Source organism: Paralichthys olivaceus, chromosome 13 (assembly GCF_024713975.1).
Source record: "Paralichthys olivaceus isolate ysfri-2021 chromosome 13, ASM2471397v2, whole genome shotgun sequence".
Lineage (NCBI taxonomy): Eukaryota > Metazoa > Chordata > Actinopteri > Pleuronectiformes > Paralichthyidae > Paralichthys > Paralichthys olivaceus.
Genome location: NC_091105.1, coordinates 1,708,493 through 1,720,080, shown reverse-complemented (window position 1 = coordinate 1,720,080; position 11,588 = coordinate 1,708,493). Strand labels below are relative to the sequence as shown.

The 11,588-nt window shown below is 41.5% G+C and overlaps 2 protein-coding genes across 2 annotated transcripts; both read left to right on the top strand.

The window, feature by feature from the left end:
* Window positions 1–1,023: 1,023 nt before the first annotated feature.
* On the top strand, window positions 1,024–3,161 carry lamtor2 (late endosomal/lysosomal adaptor, MAPK and MTOR activator 2). Its single transcript, XM_020104957.2, has 4 exons — window positions 1,024–1,246; window positions 2,081–2,243; window positions 2,335–2,424; window positions 2,633–3,161. The coding sequence occupies exons 1-4, from the start codon at window positions 1,179–1,181 to the stop codon at window positions 2,687–2,689; spliced, it is 378 nt and encodes a 125-aa protein (XP_019960516.1). The 5' UTR covers window positions 1,024–1,178; the 3' UTR covers window positions 2,690–3,161.
* A 616-nt stretch (window positions 3,162–3,777) lies between these two features.
* rab25b (RAB25, member RAS oncogene family b) lies at window positions 3,778–11,518 on the top strand. Its single transcript, XM_020104952.2, has 5 exons — window positions 3,778–4,010; window positions 7,501–7,696; window positions 9,715–9,908; window positions 10,108–10,188; window positions 10,507–11,518. Exons 1-5 carry the CDS (start codon window positions 3,974–3,976, stop codon window positions 10,623–10,625), a joined length of 627 nt encoding a protein of 208 aa, XP_019960511.1. The 5' UTR covers window positions 3,778–3,973; the 3' UTR covers window positions 10,626–11,518.
* Window positions 11,519–11,588: the final 70 nt, after the last annotated feature.

Genomic DNA, 11,588 nt, shown 5'->3' with positions numbered 1-11,588 from the left:
GGGTTAGGGATGGAAACCTATTGGAGATCAAGATATTCTTCAATAACTTTTTTTCTGAAGGTCATAGAGACTTGGAAGTTGGTTCCATCTCCACTAATGTGGCTATGCCCGATCCATTGGGACCATCCCCGAGCTTCTACGACCTTCAGAAATTGTGAAACCAGCAAATCTAAAGAAAAAAGTAGAGGATATTTTTGAATAACTTTTTTTCTGAAAGTCATAGAGACTTGGGCATTTCATGATTAATAAAGGGTAGGCTGCCACACAACCACACCGAATTTCAGCCCGTTTCGAGCAAGCAGCGCAGAGTTATTCACCCTATGGTGAATATGGGTTAGGGTTGTGATTAGGGTTAGGGTTAGGGTTGTGACTAGGGTTAGGGTTAGGGTTAGGGCTGTGATTAAGGTTAGGGATGAAAACCTACTGGAGATCAAGATATTCTTCAATAACTTTTTTTCTGAAGGTCATAGAGACTTGGAAGAATTGGAAGTACTAATAAAGTTTTCACATCTGTAAAATAGTGTAGTGGGGGACCATGATCATGGTGGCGGCTGATCATGCATTGATATACAATACGTCTACTCACATATTCTCCCATCAATGACAATAACTCCTCAGTCTCATTTGTCATTGCTGCTCCTCTCATCTCTATCAGACAATGTCTTATGTATAAACACCTTAAACATTGACACACTTTTCCTTTATGTTACAAACTGTTTCTTCTAATTAATGTTGTTTTGCTGCATCTATTTTCCTATAATAAGGTTTATTTTTGCTAGTTTTACTCTCGTTGAGGCTTAAAAACAGAGGATGTTGCACATTTTTAAAACCTATGAGACAAATTGTGATTTGTGAATACGGGCTATACAATGAGAAATGGATTGATCTGAGATATTGATGAGAAGTGTTGCACTATAGAAAAAACTCCAGTGTCAAACCTGACGTGCAGAACATTTGATCAACACAATAAATATTCAAGCGAAGCAGAAAAAGAACAAGTTTAATTCTGTGCCTACAATTCCCACAATGCTGTGCACCCGGAACAGGAAGAAAAACATCAGCTGACTCGCCTCCGTGTGTTGAGCAGTTTTTATGTGACAGTTTAAATCAAGTTGTCATTTTAAAAACACACTGGACATTGTTTTTTTACTTTGACCAGCTGTTATCAGAGGGAAGTGATGTTACGACCGAAGGCGCTGACGCAGGTTCTCAGTCAGGCGAACACTAACGGAGTCCAAAGCACACTGTGAGTACGCCCAGCTAGCAGGCTAACCTAGCTAGCAGGCTAACCTAGCTAGCAGCATGCTAACGAGATGCTACTTGACAGAGCGGTTCCTTTGGGTTTCCAGCTCCTGCAGCTACATCCCTGCTAATGCACCGAACCATTCACGTTTGTCACAGTGACGAGCTGTGTGTGTGTCAGGTAATGGTGACACAGGGTGGAGAGGTTCGTGCAGCAGCGTGTTGTGTTCACCTGAGTGAATGTTAGTAGTTCACCTCGGGACTTTGGGGTTTAAATGCAAAGTACGACGGTTGTGATTGATTTTGCAATTTACTCTCATATAACTAGAAAAATCCGGTTTGACGTTATTCCTCTGTCAGTCTTTACTTGTCTGTAAATCAGATCTCACTGACTTTGCACTCGTCGTTGATTAATCTTGTCTGTTTTGAAAGTTGTATGTTATGATCACATCTTATTTTAGAATGATTTCATTCCCTATTTTTTTTATTGTAGTTTGTACTTTCGTCTACTTTATTTTGACTCTCTTCTGCTGTAACAGGTGAATTTACTGGAGTGGGTGAAATAACGTTGATCTCGTCTGTCCATCGAAACTAACACAGTAGATTTGCGTATTAAATATTGAATTGAAAAGGTGACATGATTATTTATTCAAGGTTCATTTGATGTCTTCAATATATACTTTGATTAGATTGCTAGCGGCGTGTTCACGTCCACCTCTCCACTACTTTCCTGACTCCAGCTCTATCAATGTTATTCTTTGGTAACTTGATAAGTTATATTATAAGACTGCACAGTCGGTGGTAAAATCTAACAGCCATACGTTCACATTTTCACCAGCCTACTGAATAACGAAGGTTCACTCCTGGCCTACTCTGGGTATGGGGACACTGACGCACGAGTGACAGCCGCCATCGCAAGCAACATCTGGGCAGCGTACGACAAGAACGGCCACCAAGCCTTCAATGAGGACAAACTCAAATTCATACTCATGGATTGTATGGTAAGAAGCGCACTTCTCCATGACCAGTGAATTTGTTCTCAGATGAGCGGAGCACTGCGTCAGGAATTCTTCTTCTCTCTCTCTCTCTCAGGAGGGACGAGTGGCCATCACTCGTGTAGCCAACCTGCTGCTGTGCATGTACGCCAAAGAGACGGTGGGCTTCGGAATGCTTAAAGCCAAGGTGAGAGTGTTAGCGGGCTAGCAGTCTGTGCTGTCCTGGTATGTTGTTTTCTATATTCACTGTGTCTTCTGTACTCACCAGGCTCATATACAATCATACAGGCAAAAAAAAAACCCAGCGTAAATAGCCCAGGAATATTTGTCAAAGTCACATTTCAGAAGCTGCAATGATGAAATATTTTGTATTTTCCTGTCGTATTTGTTTATAGGCAGAAGCACTGGTGCAGTACTTGGAGGAACCACTGACTCAAGTGGCTGCATCATAGTGAAGAAATGTGCATCGATTCTTTCTGGCTGCAAAAGAAAGCATCATGTGATGTAGTACATTCATGGACTACTGTAACACAAAGTGCAAAATGCATATATGTCTGAGTGAGTGAACGTACGTGTGTGTGTGAGACGTGTGTGTTGGGCGGGGGGGGTTATTCAATGTATTTATAATCACGTTATTGCTGAAACTAACAGCTTGTGTGAGTTTTTAACTGTTTGTCTTAATTTAGTTTGTTGATCGGCTCTAGAATTCTCACAGTTTGTCAATAGGACGTTCGCGTGTACAACTGCTGAAATGATTCCACTATCGGCTGCTTCATTGGTTAAATCGTGTACATTCACAGTTATGCAGAAAAGTGGCCTAAAATACACATTATGAGCTGAATGAAAAGTTCAATGTACATTTCTGTCTGATTTAAATGCAGCAAATGTTAAATCTGTCAAATAAAAAAAAAAAATGGATTCACACTTGCCCAATCTTGTTTTTTGTGTTTATGCTCTGAACTGACTGGTTGTGGGTTTTGCATGTGAGCACAAAGAAGGAGAGGTCTGTGTCAAAACAACAGGTAGACGAGGATAAGGTGTGAACGTCACCGTAGAATCAGTATTTTTGATGTCAAAGTATTTACACCATAAGGGAAGTTTAGATAAATGTCTTTTTAACACAATATGAAACAGTTAAACTGTTTTGTATTGATTATGTTATTGCAGGTCATCTTTAAATTCAGCAGGGACCTTTAAAAGATGTATTTTATTATTTTCTCTGCTGTTGAGCAGAAGAACTAACAGTTTCTGTTGAATATCACAGAGATACCACATAAACTGTACTTCAGGGTTCTATTTTATTTACGGTGATTCAGCAGGAAGACATTTCCTTTTGCTTCCTGCATGCAGTCATTTGATTCATCCACCAGGAGGCACCTGACAGTCCCTCTCAGCGTCGGCCCTACCTGGGAGTTGTGTTACCTGTTCAACCTGCCCTGCGCTGGCTCCATTACTAAGACACACCTCCATCACTCTGAGACAAACCCCGCCCGGCCGCCCGTCCTGAGAAACAACCTGGATACACATGTCCTGTCCAAACAAGCCAGTGTTCTGTGAACTCAGCCGGGGAACGGTAGTGAAGGGCAGAGAGCTGGAGACTGGCATTCATGTGTCGGAGCCGTGTCTCTGTTGAAGAGGGTCTGAGAGGCCGGTTGGTTTGGTCAGTGTGAGCCAGTGTCATCTTACATCTGGAGACAGCTGTGACGTGCAGGGCGGCTGCTTTGAGTGTGCAGAACATGGGGTCAGATGAGGCCTACAACTTTGTCTTTAAGGGTGAGTGCATGTGTTGATCCTCGGGGACATCCCTGCAGCTTGTTAAGTCTCGTCCTGTCTCGGCTGATGTGCCCTTGAAATTATACTTCCTTGTTTATTATTAACTTGTTAATCAGTCGTTTAGTGCAGCACAGTAATTCTCTCTTATGTGCAGCAGCTGAAGGTGCCAGGTGGCTCTGAACAGATGTGGGGAGGAGGTTGGTTGGGAATATTGATAAAAGGCACTGGACAGATGAAAGTAGGTGGGCGGAGAAGTCAGAATAACTTGTGAAGTAAGTGATGCTGGAGTCCAAGAGTAAAATTAAATATACAGACGGTCAACTTTGCCTCACAGGACTTAAGAGAAACAAGCCACATGTCAATGACGTCCCTGTTCAATTCCAGCTGCAGACCATTGTTTCATATCACCCCCCCGCTCTGTCCTCATATGTCCCCTCCATCTCTGCACTGTCAAAGGCAGAGATTTTGAAATCTACGCAACTTTTTAAACTTCAAACAATTCTAGTAAAACTAAAAGTAAAATATCTATAGATATATATCTAATAAATATATCATCCAATATATTGGTATCATATTATCGATATCAACATCGGGTGTAAGGTAACTTTTAACTTTTGCTAGTTAGCTTAGCAGAAAGCCTGGAAGCAAGGAAAACCAGACAGAAACGAGGTTCTGTCTAAAGACTGACTGAATGACAAGAAGTCAAGAAGGTTGTGTTTAGACGCAGGTTTGTTTGTTGGTTTATTTTTTCGCTGGATTAGGCAAAAACTACCAAACCGATTTCCAGCTTGGTGGAGGGATGGGTCCGGGCCTGCGAAGAACTCACCGCATTTTTACCAATTTCCCAGTGAATGATTCCTGGATCTTTATGAAAAAAATCGACATATTTATGGATCTGATATTTATGAGTGTCTGCAAGTTGGCTTGATTGAGTTTAGACGGTTGGGCCCTGGAAGAGGTGTGGCTCCACTGAGTGCTGTTCAGGTTATCAGACCACTTCCTTTTACATATTTCTACTACAAGAGTTAGGATTGTGTAGGATTGTTTGGCCTTGGTGGAGGAACGTGCGACTGAGTGCCACTCTGTTACTTGTTGGTTTCATAAAAACTTAAAAGCGACATGTTGGGGGTTTTGCGAGGAGTTAATGTGTGGGAGGAGGAGCGACAGAGGAGGGATCCCTCCTCCAGCCTGTGAGGAGTGAATTCTCTAGACAGATTGCAATCATTGAATAAACTCACTCACTAATGCAGTGCTCCTTGCAGCTTTTATTATCTCAAAAGTATGTGCAGGATTTCATTCCATCCAGAGAATCGCTGAGAGCTCAGAGAAACTAATCAGTAAAATCTGATTGTACGATGTTTGCTTGGAATGTGAACCTGCACACTCGTCCCTCCATGTAAAGTACGTGGACTCACTGAGGAAGAACTCCGCTAAGTGAAGTGTCGCTGCTGCATTTCCTCCTAAAGGTCATGAAAACAAACAGAAGGAACTTTGAATCCTCGCTGCAACGCATCAAGTTTGTCTCGGCTTGTTCAGGAAACCAGTCCACCATAGAGTGGCATGGCCTCTTGTTCTACATCGCCATAGAAACCAGGGTTATTGTTTGCATAAGAAGTTACTCAGTCGTGGACTAGAGGAGGAGGAGAACAGACATTCTTACCCGACACTGGAGAAAAAAAAACGCAATGGAGTGATCAGTTACCTCAAATAGACGAAGTAGAAGAACTTGTAAAACATTCTCTGATGTGACCTCAGACGTCTGGTTAAACATTCTGTAATTCAAGAACTGGGGATAAGTCATTTGTGTTTTAAGAGTGCAGCTTTATGGGAATCAACAGATGTTCAGGGAAAAGGAAGAGCCAACATTTTTTTTGCAGTGGTTCTCAGAGAAGTGAAGAAGGGATTCGTCAACTCGAGTTGAAGATGGTTTCTCGGCCTCGGATGCAGCGATTTAGAAACTTTCAGAAAGAAGATCATGAGGTTTTCGAAGTGGCAGCACGATCCCTGAATTAACCTTGAGACTGTTTTCTAAACTTTTCGTATTTTCTTTCAACTAAACTTGAAATTGATTTTTGACACATGTACAAATTATTTTAGTGTTGTCAAGGCAAAGCTAATTCTACAGACATATAATGTTGGGTGTTTAAATGTATGAAAATATGTGTACTGACAAGACTTGAATCTAAACTGCATCATGCTGGCCACACTCACCTATTCTAACCTCGCCTAGTCTATCTCGTGCCTAGCCTAACCTAGCTTAGTCTATCCTATCCTATCCTAGCCTCTCCTAGTCTTTCCTTACCTAAACTAGCCTAGCCTAGCCTAGTCTACCCTACCCTAACCTCGCCTCGCTTAGCCTCGCCTCGCTTAGCCTCGCCTAGTCTACCCTACCCTACCCTAACCTATCCCAGCCTAGTCTATCCTAGCCTTACCTATCCTAACCTATCCTAGCCTAACATGACCTTGTCTTGTTTCAGTCTCTATGATAAATTAAACTAATGGTCTATAAACTGTAGTTATGTATTTAACATTTAGACTATATATTAAGTCTCAGAAAGGATTTGAAATGTGTATTTTCCTCAAAACTATCAAAACTATTATTTTACGTCCTATCACTTCACGCTAAATCCAAATTGAGGATGTCATAAGAGCTTGGATTATAACCTCAGTGTTTTCAAGCTCCCACGCCTCGGCAATACACTGTGACTGTGTCTCAGATCTCATCGCCAGTGTTCTCACAGCGTGGTCACACTTTCCCATATGTGCCAATTAAACCAAGCCTTCTTTCTCTCTCTGAGTCAGTCACAAGTGAAACCCAAACATTAGTCAAGTAGATAAAAGGGTTTGTCCGAGCTACTTCTTCTCGCGTTTACTCAGGAGTTAGGTTTCTGCGATCAAGATATGAGGAGGTAGCAGATCAACCTGTTCCACCTCGTAAGGAATCCCCTTACGTTCCCGGAGAAAGAGTGTCGATATGTGACATGATGCATCTGTGTCAGATTTGTAAAATATTTTGTTTGTCTGAAGAGTTTAAAATTTACAACTTTCACTCAGAGGCAAGAAATCATGTAACATGTACGGATGAATTTCAACAATCTGGTGTTTTCTGTTACATCCCCCTTAGTTCTCAGGAGATTTGTGCAACACATCCTGTCTGCACCCCAGAGTAGAAATAATTACGGTATTTGCCATGAGGGCGTTTTTCTATTTGGACAGGACATTATCCATAATGGTGTAAGGAACCCCAGTCCCAAGCAGCCACAAGTGTTGATTCATGGGCCAACCTTGAAGAGACACACCTAGAATAAAAGCTTTAGTTAATATGGGCTTTAAGTGATGGTGTGGTCAGGATTGGTCCATATTTGTTTTGTCTCAGACAGACTGCGTTTAGTTTTGCAACGACCAAACCCTGAATCCAAAACCTGCATCTGTCATTCAAGTACCTGTGTAATTATGTGTGTGTGTGTGTGTGTGTGTGTGTCTTCTTCAGTGGTGCTGATTGGTGAATCTGGCGTAGGAAAGAGCAACCTGTTGTCCTGCTTCACCAAAAACGAGTTCAACCATGATACTCGTACAACAATAGGGGTGGAGTTCAGCACACGGACGGTGCAGTTCAGCACCTACACCATCAAGGCCCAGATCTGGGACACGGCGGGACTGGAGCGATACCGGGCCATCACGTCTGCGTGAGTGCCGAGACGCCATCGCAGTTTTTAAAGATATTAATATTAACCTGTGTATCCATGCACTCACAGAAATAATATCTTATCTATAACCACGTCTGTGTTTCTGGGTTTGGTGTCCTACCTTTGAGTCTGTGATTTTCACAGTTTCACCTGTAGTGAGAGAGACGCTAAGTCCAAACTTAAAAAAATACACAAAGGAAGTGAGACTGAGACAAATAGACACAGAGCACTGAGCAGCAGCTCGAGGTGCGACAGGGAGCACAGACACTAAACACACAGGCAGGTAAACATGTCGGGATAACAGGACACAGGTGAAACTCAAGGGGCGGGAAGACAGACAGGAAGTCAAACATCCAGATACACAAGGTAAGAAATATCAAAATAAAACAGGAAATGAAAATCAAAAGAAATTTAAACCAGGATGACTTTTAATAGAAAAAAAAAATTGGTCGAAAATGTTTTTTGTTGGACATGCAAGAGAAACTCAGTTTTGACCTCTGAAGTAAATATGAAGCAGCTGCTACTAGTCAATTAGCTTAGCTTAGCATAAAGTCTGGAAACGGGGAAATAGCAAGGCAGCAACTGTCCAAAGCTAATATCCACTCACAGCCTGAATATTAAGATGGACGACATGACAGCTCCGCAAAAGTGAAGCCAAAATGCCTCAGTCACCACCTTGTGGCTGGCTGCAGTATACGTCAAAAAAATCCTGCCTCCTCCATGTCAGTGGATTGGACATGCACCAAATTAAAAAAGTCAAAGTCCACGTCTATTCCAGTTTGGTTTTAACAAGTGATTTGATGATGTAAGAACAGGGTGAAGCATCATAATTGACTGACTCGTGCATCGACGAGATCTCGCTGCTGCGGCTCCATCCCACGATCGCTGCTGCACAGACTCTGGCTCCAAATGTGCAGGATGGCGGATATTTTGGCTTAATTTCTGGACAATGGGAGAAAGTGGCATGTCGACCTCTTACGGTGTTTCATTTATCAGCTGAAACACACAAGGACAAGCACTGATGCACCCACATTACCTGACAATTTCTAACTGACACACTTTGGTTGCAAAATCCAATCGGTTAGAGCCGAGACCTTTATTTGAACGCTCAGTGCTCGGTGGCTCTCTTTTTTTCTTAATTGAACTGGGAGGATTGACAGTGTGGAAACTGGTTTTAAAACAATAGAGCCGTGTCAGTTTTATATTTAAGACATGGGAAAAATTCTAAGGATATGCCACACGGCTGGATTAGCTCTTTTCTGACTGCTTAGCTTCTTGAGTAATTACTTACAGACTTATTCCAGTATGCAAATTCCCACTCCCATGGAATTTCCAATTTGTGCTGTAACAAGCAGCTAAAACCTATTAAAGTGGAATTAATTATGCTGCTGGTAGAGTGGAGCAGTAATGTAATAGTGACGGGTGTATGGATTGGTTCATGACTTCAGAGTTTAGTCACTAAAGATGTGGCAGTGCCCTAAAGCAGCTATAATCGATATTTTCTTTTCTTATTTCGTTTTTCATGTGACCAGGAGAAGCTGTTAGTGCAGCTTTCACTGTCGCTGCCCTCACTGTGTTGTTTTTGACCATGACAGCTAAAAATCCACTTTTTACTTCCTGCCCAGCAACTAAAGGCAGACATACAAAGACCTGTGGCACGTGAACATTGTCATCTCAGCAGGTGACTGTAAACGGAGCCATTGGACTTAAAGCAACATCATGCTAATAATGTTTTGCTTGAATCAACAGCTTGAAAACAATTTAAATTCTGCAATGATTTAGGGAGAATGGGGCCTTTTGCATTCCCACTCCAGTAAAAAGTTAAAAAAAAACATTCCCAAACTATAAACTGACTAAGAAAGACATGGAAGTCATTAAAAAACAAGGAAGAGGAAAGTTTAAAATATAAAAAATATCAAGAATTCCCAAAGGAGTTTGGTATGTTTGTTAAAATGACAACACATCGACCCGAATAAGACAAATGTCACATGCTATAAAAGTCTATCTCCTCCAAACAGGTATTATCGAGGTGCTGTTGGAGCCCTGCTGGTCTACGACATCACCAAACACGTGAGCTATGAGAGCGTGGAGCGCTGGCTGAAGGAGCTGTACGAACACGCCGACTCCCACATCGTGGTCATGCTGGTGGGCAACAAGACCGACCTGGAGTCCGAGAGATCGGTGCCCACCGAGGAGGCCAAAGACTTTGCAGGTACAACGTGTCGACAACTTCTGAGCTGAAAATCACTACAATGAAAACTAAATGAATGATCACAGGGAATTAACTTTTGTCTGCTCGCAAAAATACATTCATAGGTTTTTCCTGTTGACATACATTCTTACTTATTTATCCTCATATAAATATAAAATATATATAAAATAACTAACTTTGCTTATTTTGTGTCATCCAGAAAAGAAAGGTCTTTTGTTTCTGGAGACCTCGGCCTTGAATTCAACTAATGTGGAAGAAGCATTCAGCAAAGTCCTAGAAGGTAATTTATTTTAATGTATCTGTCCTTTTTTACTACTTTGTAATAACTCGAATAATGCTCCTTTAGGGTTGATGTTTTTTTATTTCCTCCCTTTCCTGTCTCTCCTCTATAAATGTGATGCATACAAAAATGATTTCTCAAATATGTTTGAATAATTTAACTTAGAGCCATCTTTAAGTTGCTGGACACGGGTCCGATTTTGATTGGCTGCTTTCGGGAGAAACATCCGTGGTTGTATATGTTAAAACTTCACCATCGCTTCTTTCTCTGCAGACACATTGTTAGTGAATATTAATATATGTCACATTCTTGCATTAGAGATTCATAAGAAGGTGAGCAGTAAGCAAGTGGTTCGAGGCTCCATCAGCGCTGTGACCCTGAACAGCTCCAGAGCAGATAACACGGAGGAGAATAAACCCTGCTGCAGGAACATCTGATCCCGTCCTCTCGGAGACCCCAGGGTGGGTGGGTGACAGGTGAACTCCTCGTTCACCCATAATCTTGTGTGAAAACTCGAGGTTATGCAATACCAGTATATTCACACCCCCGGCTTCAGTGATGCCACTTTCAAATGGCTGATGAAGTTGGACAAACCGGACGGTGCTGCATTCAAAAGACGATCGATAAATGTGGACGTTGCAGCTGGAAACCAGCATCAGTCTTTTACGAGTCCCTGCTGTCCACCCAGCGTCGGTCACATCGGTAAAACACAACTTTGTTACCTGTAAGATCATATATTTATAACGTGTGCAGAAAATTGGGAACATAACGGCACGTTAAATACTTTAAAAGACACATGGCTCGTTTGTGTTTGTGTACTAACAGTGTGCTTGTGCTAGAGCTGATGATCCACGATGATGCTGAAAGTGTTTTATTGTGGAAAATGTCAACTCTTCTGCTCGATATCATGTTTGCAGCACTACTGTTTAGATCACTTTTTTTGTTTTACTCTATAATCTATTTCAATGCATTTAATGGGTTATCTAGATAATAAACATGGTGCTTGTATTCGTATCTCATGCATATATCATCCCACATTTCAAGATCTGTATCTAATATTAGCATCCTGTACTTTATTTTCACTGTTACAGCCAAAGAGTGTGCGTCGAAATAATGAACTTTGTGAGATGTGTTGCGTGCTTGAAGCGTTTAAGATTCATTTCTGCTGTTTGGAATCAAAGACTGATCTTATAGGTTGTTAACTTGCTCTTAAGGTTTTTGGAACCAAACACCAGCAAAGTCACAAATGAATAAACCTACTTGTCATTGTTTTTTTTCTGTATCTTTGCATTAAATGTTGTTTGTCTCAATAAAGATTTATTCAAACATGCCAACTTTTTGAATAACTGGGAACTACAGAATATCATCCTTAAGAAAAAGGAGTTCTAACATCACCTGCC